The sequence below is a fragment of the Suricata suricatta genome, chromosome 8, assembly GCF_006229205.1.
Source record: "Suricata suricatta isolate VVHF042 chromosome 8, meerkat_22Aug2017_6uvM2_HiC, whole genome shotgun sequence".
NCBI lineage: Eukaryota > Metazoa > Chordata > Mammalia > Carnivora > Herpestidae > Suricata > Suricata suricatta.
The window spans coordinates 1,136,296-1,146,620 of record NC_043707.1 but is presented as its reverse complement, the minus strand read 5'-3'; the positions used below and the strand labels follow the sequence as shown (position 1 = coordinate 1,146,620).

At 61.7% G+C, this 10,325-nt stretch overlaps 1 protein-coding gene across 3 annotated transcripts; it reads left to right on the top strand.

The window, feature by feature from the left end:
* The first annotated feature begins 260 nt into the window (after nt 1-260).
* PTX4 (pentraxin 4) lies at nt 261-6,652 on the top strand. Of its 3 annotated transcripts, none has more exons than XM_029949610.1 (3): nt 261-399; nt 3,125-3,716; nt 5,191-6,652. In XM_029949610.1, exons 1-3 carry the CDS (start codon nt 364-366, stop codon nt 5,829-5,831), a joined length of 1,269 nt encoding a protein of 422 aa, XP_029805470.1. In that variant the 5' UTR covers nt 261-363; the 3' UTR covers nt 5,832-6,652. The 3 variants fall into 3 exon arrangements, with proteins under 3 accessions (XP_029805470.1, XP_029805472.1, XP_029805471.1); XM_029949612.1 differs by lacking the exon at nt 261-399 and adding an exon at nt 2,179-2,489; XM_029949611.1 differs by lacking the exon at nt 261-399 and adding an exon at nt 2,179-2,636.
* The last annotated feature ends 3,673 nt before the right edge of the window (nt 6,653-10,325 follow it).

Sequence of the window (10,325 nt, the reverse complement as noted above, 5' to 3'; positions counted from 1 at the left end):
GTCACCTGACCCAGTGCACACCTGCACACGCCTGCACACCTGTGCACACTTGCACGCCTGCACACGCCTGCATGCCCAGTGTTTCCCCGGACAATGCTGTCCAATCACAATCTGTTGTGAGCCCCATATGTAATGTTATGTTTTCTGTTAGCTGTACTAAAAAAGTAAAAAGGAACAGGTGAAGTTATTTTTCACTTAAATATACATATTACATACATAATCCACATATATATTTTTCTAAGTAGGCTCCACACCCAACACAGGACTTGAACTCATGACCCTGAAATCAAGAGTCACATGTTCTACTGACTGAGCCAGCCAAGTGCCCCAAGAGTATATTTTGTTTAAACCGATCGATCCAGAATGTTACCACTTCCATATGTCACACAAAGTATAATGGTAAGTGAGCTATTTCACATTCCTCTTCCCTACGAAGTCTTGTAACCCAGCATGTACTTTATTCCACCCATGGTGGGGCTCGATTCCGTCCAGTCACACGGCAGGAAAGGGAGGGCTCCGTGTCAGACAGCACCTGACCACATCCCGCGGCGGAGCTGACGCGCGGAGGAGTCACCGGCTGCGGGTGGTCAGGCGGGCGCTGGGGCCCCAGCGGCTCCGGAGCCGGACTCACGTGAGTCTCGTGGCCACTCGAGCCGGTGCCGCCTCCCAGCCTCCCACGGTCCCGGAGACCCAGCCTCCCACGGTCCCTGTCGCAAGCTGCATGGTGGGTCCCAAGAATCAGATCCAAGTCGTAAACTCCCACCCGTGAGCGTGAGCAGGGGAGGGTCAGAGAAAGAGGGAGACACAGGATCCGAAGCAGCTCCAGGCTCTGAGCTAGCTGTCAGCACAGAGCCCAACGCGGGGCTCGAACCCACAAAATGAGAGATCATGACCTGAGCCGAAGCCAGACGCTCAGCTGAGCCACCCAGGTGCCCCAGAGAGTCTGGGTGGATGTTGTTAAGTCACAGCCTCCAGATCATAATGGATTCCCCGGGAGTGGCCCCAATCCAGGGAGCAGTGTCACTTACAAGAGACAGCAGAGTGGAGACACCAGGGAGAAGGCCGTGGGAGGGCGGAGGCAGAGACGGGGCGCCTCGGCCACGAGGAGAGCCAGGGCCTGGACGAGGAGGAGGGTCTTCCTCTGGAGCCTTGGGGGAGTAGGAGGGGGGCCCTGGGACCCCCGCCTCCAGAACTGCCAGAGGGTAAACTTCCGTTGTTTTGAGCTCCCCCGTGGCGGTCACTGGCCACGTTAGCACAGCGAGCGCCGAGTCAGGGGGGCAGGTGGGGGCCTCATCCGGGCCAGCGGCAGGGACCGAGATGCGGGGAGGAAGCAGGATGGAACCACAGTCCGTTAGACACGCGGCAGTGCACGGACACGCGTGGCTCCTCTGCCGCCAGGCGCCGCTTCGATGGCAGCATAAGGACGATGGTGAAGGAGCCAGGGCCAGGAGAACCCAAGGGGACAGAGACAGCAGCGGGAGCAAGGATCCAACGTGGTCTGGGAGAGTGAGAGGTCAAGGGTGGAGCAGGGGAGCCACAGAGGAAGACCTGGCAGCGTCCTGGGCGGCAGCCAACCGCCAGCAACCAGTGGAGGTCCACGATCCAGGTCCCCGAGGCCCCAGGGGAAGGACCTTCCCGCCTCACCCAGCCCCCGGCTAAAACTTGTGGCCATGTCACCTAGTCTCCGCCTCCGTCTTCCCGTGGCCTCCTCTCCGGTGTCCCTCCTCTTCTGTCTCTTCTAAGGACACCCCAGTTCAGCGGGGTCTCTTCGCAAGGTCCTCAATGACATCTGTAAGGGCCTTTTCTCCATATAAACTCACATGTGTGGCCCAGGAACTCACAGGCTCAGGACTCAGACCTCCCATTTCGGGGGCCACCACTCAGCCCACCACACAACCTACACCCCAAAAGAAGTTAAGACGTCTCCCAACCCCCTCCTTTGCCTTATCCAAAGGAGAGAGATGGGCTTCGTGGGACCAGCACGCTGGGCCCACAGCAGACTTGGCTCCGGGCTCCCTGGCCCTGGCTGGGCCCTGTCCTGCTTCGACTTCTCTTCAGCCCCTGTGTCCCTGCTAAAGCCATCACCTCCGTCTGCCCCCGTCCCAGCCAGGCGACGGCTCCCACCCAAAGGGATTGTTTTCCAGAGAAACTGTTTGCCTCTGTTTTAAGCTCGTGTCCTTGGGAACCTCCAGCTCCCCAGAGCTCGCGGTCTGGAGGACAACTGCTTTTCGAGAAGGGGGCGGAAGGGGGCGGCTCGCTCCCCCGGCCCGGCGCGCAGGGCTGTGGGTGGGGACGGAGCACACAGCAGCCGGCCTCGGCCTGCAGTCGGGGCTCCTGTCCACGTCCTCGGGATGGGCCGCCCTCGGGGGACCCTGGGTCTCTTCCTTATTGTTGTGGCTGTGTGTCTGCATGGGGCTTTGTCCCGGGAGGCCGGCCCAGCGGCGCCGAGGAAGCCATTTTTCGAGAGGCTGCGTAGACTGGAAGAGCAGGTAAGGGCGCCCGCACACGGGGCGGTTGACGGCTGTCACAGAAACAGAGTGGGAAGTGTCAGCGCTCAGGGGACACAAATGTGGAGTCCCTGGGTCTTTCCTTCAGCCGATGCTGTTGTCACCCGTGGTTGGAACCCAGCACAGAAGGTTTGTTGGGCTCTGTCTTGAAGACAAGCCAAGTGACATGGGGACTGGGTGGGAGTCGGGCTGGGAGGAGGAGTGGGGTGCCCCGGGGAGCGCAGCTGGAGGGGTGCAGGGCCACTGGGGGCCCTGCACCCGGGCCCCCTGCCTGTGCCGAGCGCTTCCGGCTTTGATCCCCACAAACCCGCCTGTCCTAGGTCCACTCACAGGCAGGACCCTGAGGGTCACAGGGGTGCGGTCTTTGGGGCGTGGGGGTGTGGGAGCCCGAATCCATCACCCCCCCTAGGGCAGCCCAGGGCCCTTGGGTTGGTCACCCACGTCTCTGAGTCATGGGACTGGCTGTGGTGATCGGCCCACCCCTCACCCAGGAGCCTGGGGATCGAATCAGTGCGGATCACGAGGGCTTGGTTGGCACCCAGAAGTATCAGCAGGAAGGGGTGTCCTGCGTCCTCCCGGCCCTCGGGCCCCATGATGGCCGTGTGTCCTCTCTCTAGTTTCGGAGACTCCAAGAGGTGACCCTGACGCACCTGCGGGACCTTGCCAGCAACTACAACCTGTCCTACAACGTTGACGCTCGGTTCCAGAGCCTGGCCCTGGAGACCAGGGCAGCGGCCCTGGCCGCAAACCGGTCGCAGGCCACCGTGCAGGGCGACCTGAGCCGCCTCAAGACCTGGATGCAGAAGTCCCAGCGCAGGAGCCGGAAGCTGGACTCCAGGCTGCTGGCCTTGGACGCCGCCCTGAGCCATGGGGACAGGCAGCTGGCGCAGGTGAAGAGTGAGCAGGAGGCACAGGGCCTGGCCCTGCGGGGCCTGCAGGACACGCTGGCCCGCCTCACGCACCTGGTGCAGAACCAGGGCACCAGGCTGGCTGCTCTCGAGGGGCGGCTGCTGGTGGCCCCAGGGCTGACCCCCGCCCTGCCCCCGACCCAGACAGGGTCCCCGAAGCTGCAGTCGGGCAGGCAGGCGCTCAGAGCTCCGCCTGAGCCCGGGGACCCACCTCAGGACTTGGCCAGCCGTCTCCAGGGGACGCGGGAGCCACCAGGCCCAGGCAGCCAGCGGGCACGGCCCCTCGAGAGACCGGGAGAGAGTAAGTACCACACCCGCCCTTCGCCCGTGGGTCTTCCCTGCCCCTCTCGTGCCTCCTCAGGCCTCCGGTCCCCTCTGAACAGCCGTCCCCCAGAGCTGTGTGGGGAGGGCACACGCCTCACAGTCACAGGTGCTGGCGGGGAGGGGGCGCACACGGGGACAGTCTGTCTGTGGGTCCCCACAGCCTGGGCATCAGGGGAGATGTGCACACAGGACTGCGGTGCTGCCCGAGGCGGGCAGTAAATGCCCACAGAGCTGGTGATCACACTGTGGCTCATTACGATGCCCTCCACCATCACCAGCAGAGCCTTCTCTGCCAGGGCCCCCCGGGGGCGTGTGCCTGAGCCTGGAGGCCCCTCATGAAGCCAGTTCTGCGTTCCCGTTTCGGATCTCCCAGGACAGGGATGGGGCCTGGGGGGTCCTGAGCGCTGTGACTGTTTCGCACCATCCCCGGCCTCTACCCACAAAAGGCTGGCTCATGTTTAACTTGTATTTTTGACCAGGTCACTCCTCTGTCTGGCTTGGCAGCCCTGGGGCCCCGTTAATCTGAAGCCATCCTCTGGTGGCCTCACCACTAACACAGGGCTGAGGGCTCCCAGGAAAGCGGGGACAGTAGATTTAGGGGTTCCCAAAGTTCTGACAACCCCAAATGTCTGCGGTCATTGCTACATGTCCTTTGGTGGGGGGGAGTGGCAGCCACAGACCGCCCTCCATCCTTGAGCCCAGTGGGCCGGCCAGTTAGAGATGTGGGTCCACAGCCTGCCAATTGGGCCCTCGGACCAGGCACAGCCGCTGCGGGCCCACCCTCCTGTGGACCCTTCCGTCAGGCAGACCTGAAGGGCGTTGGCCCCAGAGATTTACAAGTCCCCATCCCTGGACCCTGTGGATACGTCACCTCCCACAGCAAGGGGACTTTCCGTCTGTGATTACGGACCCTGAGGGGGAGGGGATCCGGGGTTATCCCCTCTAGAGGGCACAGGAAGGTCAGGATCGGAGAAGCTGTGACCCCAGGGGCAAAGGTTAGACAGAGGTACGGGACGGGCTGGGAGCCACAGAGTGGGGGCATCACCGGAAGGAACCAGGGCTGCCTACCCTGTGATTTCAGTCCAGGGGACGGACCCGGGTCAGGCTCTTGACCTCCAACCACCAGAAGCGGAAAACACTGAATTTGTGTGGTTCTGAGTCACCAAGTTTGGGGGGCTCCCTTACAGCGCCCCAGGAGGCTCAGTTCTGCCCAGCTGTGTGACTGCCCTGGCTCCCAGGCCCCCCGGCCCCCAGGCTCCCCAGCTGTGAGACAGGCCAGCTGTTTGGTCTCAAGGAACAGCGGGACTGTGTGCGACCAGCCTCAAAGTTTGTGCTTGACACAGATCAGCCATGAGGTCTGGGGCCTGTGCCCCACAGCAAGGGCAGTGCCCGCGGTCACGGACACTTTTGCCGCCCCCGGGTGCCCAGCTGACTCTCCCCTCTGTCCCCAGCCTGCAACGTGGGCCCCGTGCTGGTCTTCCCCAACGCCTCCACCCAGAACGCCGCCTTCCTCAGCGCCGGCTTCCCCGCGGGCCTGCGCGCCCTGTCTGTCTGCAGCTGGGTCCGCGTGGCCTCGGGCCACCTGGGCACCCTGCTCTCCTACGCCACCGAGGAGAATGACAACAAGCTGGTGCTGCATGGCAGGGACTCCCTGGTCCCGGGCGCCGTCCACTTCGTGATCGGAGACCCGGCCTTCCGGGAGCTGCCCCTGCAGCCGCTGCTGGACGGCCAGTGGCACCACGTGTGTGTCATCTGGACGTCCACCCTGGGCAGGTACTGGCTCCACGTGGACCGCAGACTGGTGGCCACCGGCTCCCGGTTCAGGGAGGGCTACGAGATCCCTCCGGGGGGGTCCCTTGTGCTGGGCCAGGAGCAAGACAGCGTGGGGGGGGGCTTCGACAGCTCCGAGGCCTTCGTGGGGAGCGTGGCGGGCCTGGCAATCTGGGACCGGGCGCTGGTCCCCGGGGAGGTCGCCAGCCTCGCCGCCGGGAGGGGGCTCCCGCGGGGTGCCGTCCTCACACTGGACGACGCCCACTGGGCGGGCGGGTTCGTGCAGAGGGTGAACTGCAGCTGCCTGGAGCTCTGTCCCTGAGGCCGCGGTCCCGGGCCGCAGAGGGCAGCACCCCCCCCCCCCGCTCCAGGCCCAGCCCCCCGAGAGGGCGCCCCCCGGCCCGGGAGGGGACGGGACAGCGTGGAGGCGGCGGGTCACCGGGCGCAGCAAGGCTGTGGGAGGATGGCCGGCAGGGACGGAAGGGGCGGTGATGCCGCCCCAACCGGGGAGCCCCTCCTCTGGGCTGGGGTTGACGACGGAGAACCCCCGTTTCCCACGGAAACGCCTTGGGTGCATGTGAACTGCCAGGGCCTCTCTGAGGCGGCTTATCAAAGTGTCCCTCTGGGCGGTCCTTGCTCCCATGTCCCTCATGGGGAGAACCGGGGGTCCATTTCCTGCCCCCCACGCTCCAGAGCCCTGGGGGCTCCCATAGAGTGCCGTGGTGGTCGATGAGGCTGCCAGAGCCACGGGGGGCCCACACAGGGCGCTCCTATTCAGAAACAGACGTGTGTGATGGATGGCCGTGCTTTTAAAATAAGCTCGCTGGACCCTCATTGGAGCCCCGTTACCAAGTTCACCCGCGTTACGCGCCCAGTTCAAAGATTATTAGCAAATTTACCGAGTTGTGCCACCACCACCACATTCCACGGCCCCTCACCCCCAAACCGTGCCGGTCGGTGGTCGCTCCTGCCCCCCCAGCTCCCGGACGGCACGGTTCCGCGTCTGCCTCTCGCTGAACCCCGGCCTCGCCCACGGGACCGCGCGCCCGCACCCGTCCTCTGCGACCCCCCCATGCCGTCACCCGATGGCACCGGGTCGTGCCCAGGCTCTGGCTTCAGCGAATAAAGCCGCTCCCAGCAGTCTCACCGGAGTCCTTGTGCAGACACGTCTCCAGTTCCCTGCAGGGGGACCTAGGAGGGGACTTCGGCCGCAGCGTGAACCCGTGTCTCAGCTTCCAAAGAAACCACCAAGGCGGTTTGGAGCGCAGCGGCCCCACCAGCCAGCGAGACACCCCTGCCTTCCTGCCGGCCCTTGATGTCGTCCGTCTGACGGTTTTTATTGTTAGAATTCTGTTTTTTTGGTTTTTTTTTTTTTTTTACTGTTTTTTAAATTTATTTTAGAGAGGGAGAGAGACAGCATGAGCAGGGGAGGGTCAGAGAGGGAGGGAGACACAGAATCTGAAGACAGGCTCCAGGCTCTGAGCTGTCAGCACAGAGCCTGACGCAGGGCTCAAACCCATGAGCCATGAGATCGTGACCTGAGCCGAAGTCGGACGCTTAACCGACTGAGCCACCCAGGCGCCCCTTTATTGTTAGAATTCTGAACTGCGCCTGGAAGCGAGCATGCGCTGCGGAATGCACGGCTCACTGTGCTGGCATTTCTGTGTGATGGGCACTAACCCCTCCAGCAGCGGAGAGGCCCGGGGAGGCACCGAACCCAGGCTCACAGAACCAGGATGGAGTTGGTGTGGGCACAAGAACAGGGCCGTCGGAGTCCCCCGCGTGTGGGAGAGGCGCGGAATCAGAGTTTGGAAACAGGCTCAGTTCTTAGATCTCCCCCAATTTAGTTTCTTTTTTATATTTTATTTTTAAGTAACATCTACACCTGACATGGGGCTTGAACTCACAACCCTGAGATCAAGAGTTGCCCGCTCTACTGACTGCCCCTGAGAACTGCCCCGCTTATAAGTGAGAAGGGGCGCCTGGGTTGCTCAGGCTTCCAGCTTTGGCTCAGGTCATAATCTTGCAGTTCGTGAGTTCGAGCCCCTTGCCAGGCTCTGTGCTGTCGGCGCAGACCTTTGCCTTCTTCAGATCCTATGTCTCCCTCTCTCTCTGCCCCTCCCCCATTCACACTCGATCTCTCTCTCAAAAATAAATAAACAGTAAAAAAAATGGAGAAAGCAAACGGAAGAAGCTCCCACGCCCTCAGCACCCTCAGGGGCCCTGCTTCAGCCCTGCAGTTGCCCCTTGGGAAAAGTCACTTCCCCGCTCCCTGCAGAGCTGTGGCCCCAGCAGTGGGTGTCTTCCACACCCCGCCTGTCCATGAGTCAAGGCCAGAGGAGGGGTTCTGGAACTGACCCCCCACTCCGGGTGGGCATGTGAGCAGCCCCTGAATCACCGGCTTCTGCTTCCTCCGGGCCAGGCGCGGCACCTTGAGGGAACACGGGCCCCGCCCCACATGCTGTTGCCGAGGGAGGGGAAGCCCGCTGACCTCAGCAGTGGTTCTTCAGGGACAGCTGGGTCCCCTGCATGAAAAGACCACTCAGTGCTATTTCTGACCCCTCCCCTCCCTTTGGGTGATAAGGCCCAGGGGGCCCAGGGGGCGCCAGCAGCATCCCCTCCAAGTCCCTAAACCCTAAACCACAGGGATTTGGCAGAGACAGCACTGCTGTGGGCTGTCACATCCAAATTCGGGAAGCTTCGAGGAAGGGAGATTCCAGGAGGGCAGAGCAGCCTGGGGCAGGGGGTTCTGGTAACGGAGAATTTGGGACAAGGGAAGTCATCCAGGGTTTGGGGTAAGGCAGTCTGAACGTGAATCTCATGCAATTGGCCATCCCCATGGGGTCAGTGACAAAGTCCCTTGTGCATTTTGAAGCATGAGCCATCGAGTCCCACCTGTGACCTCAGTCTGCTGTGTTTCAGGGTAAAGGGGACAAAAGAACCAGGTGTCCTCCTCACTGCAGGGCTGGGGCCTGACCAGAGCTGGGGTTGGTTCCTCTCTTCCCCACCCGGCCACCCGGCCTCTACAAGGGCCACTGGTCCAGCAGAAGGCCAAGTTCAGGCCCTTCGTCTGACAGCGTTGGCCATTAGGACCAGCCTGGCCCTGATTGGCCCCAGAGATGACCCCCACTTCCGGCAGGACCCCTTCATCCCACACGCTGCTTGCACCTCCCGTCACTCAGCTCAGCACTTCTGCGGCCTGGATGGACCCCATCACCCTCCACTCGATCAAACACACCCAGCCCAACCCCCCTGCTCCTCAGGGCCGGTGTGCACCGGCCTCCGCGCGCTGGGCCACAAACTGGGGGCCACCAGGCTGCTCTTGTCCCTCACTAGAAAGGGCAAAGCCACATGACACTAATGAGAACACACGTCTTTCGAAAGAATGTTATTCTTAGAATTTCCAGAAGAGCACAGTAATTGGGAAAATTTAAAACCCTGTGTATGGGGGGGGATTTCCTTCCTGTTTGTTAGTTTGGTTTTCGTTTTGATTTTGAGTCATTTGGAGGGAAGGGCTCTATAACCTTCTCAGCCTCAGAGCCTCTAACACACTTTTTAATTTTTTTTTTAATTTTTTAATGTTTTATTTTTGATACAGAGAGCGAGCATGAGAGGGGGAGGGTCCGAGAGAGGAGGAGACACAGAACCGGAAGCAGGCTCCAGGCTCTAAGCCAGCTGTCAGCACAGAGCCTGACGTGGGGCTCAAACCCACGAATGTGAGATCTGACCTGAGACGAAGTCAGAGGCTTAACCGACTGAGCCACCCAGGCGCCCCTAAAATTTTTATTTTTTAATGTTTATTTTTGAGAGAGACAGAGCACAAGCAGGGGAGGGGCAGACAGAGAGGGAAACACAGAATCCGAAGCAGGCTGCAGGCTCCGGGCTTCGAGCTGTCAGCACAGAGCCTGACGAGGGGTTCGAACTCACAAACCTGACGTCATGAACTAAGTCCAAATCGTCGCTTAACTGACTGAGCCACCCAGGCACCCCTCTAACAAACTTTTAACATCTTTTTCTTTTAAAAAGTTTTAAACCCCAAAAAAAGTTGCAAGACTAATACATTGCACCATCATACATGGTCGGCCTAGACTGACCAAGTCAACATTCTGTCACATTTTGTCCTCTCTGTCGGAAGCCACCTGTCATCATGATGACCATGCCATCCGCCTGCATAGGTCATGTCTCCTGGGAACAAGGGCCTTCCCTGCGGCGACCCCAAGGCCTTGGGCACTGAACCGGGCTATCCTACCACGCGGCACAGCGCATGCTCAAGCCTTGCCAGTTGTCTCCGTGAGGTAAGGGCCTTCGTCTGCCCTGTCACATCAATGCCATGTCACAGTGCGGTCCCAGCCCTTTGTGGAACAGAGCTGCCTAGCAGTTTAGCAGATGTCCCCCAGTTTCGGTGTGTGTGATTCCCCTCGTGATTCTGCAGGGGCCACGTGTCTCACGGGCGCCGGCCACCGGTCACTTTCCCGGCAGTACGGCGGCCACGTGTCCACCCGTCCTTCCGCGCTGCCGGTCGGCAGCCACCGGCCCTCCGCTCCCTTCCTTCTGTCTCGTCCGCGCGGACGCCGGCTCTCCCGTCCGTTCCTGCCGTTATCCGTCCTCGGAAACCGTATCCCCGTCGGTCACCCGAGTGCCCGCGCGGGCAGCGCCCTTGTCGCCGACCTCAGCGGTCGCGGAGCCCCCTCCACCCACGAAAGCGCCGGGCGCGGGACCACAACTCCCAGAAGGCCCCGCGCGCGCGGCCCCGCGCAGCCGCCGTCACGCATCACGTGGGCCCGTCCTCGCGGGTCACGTGGCCGCGGCGCGGGTC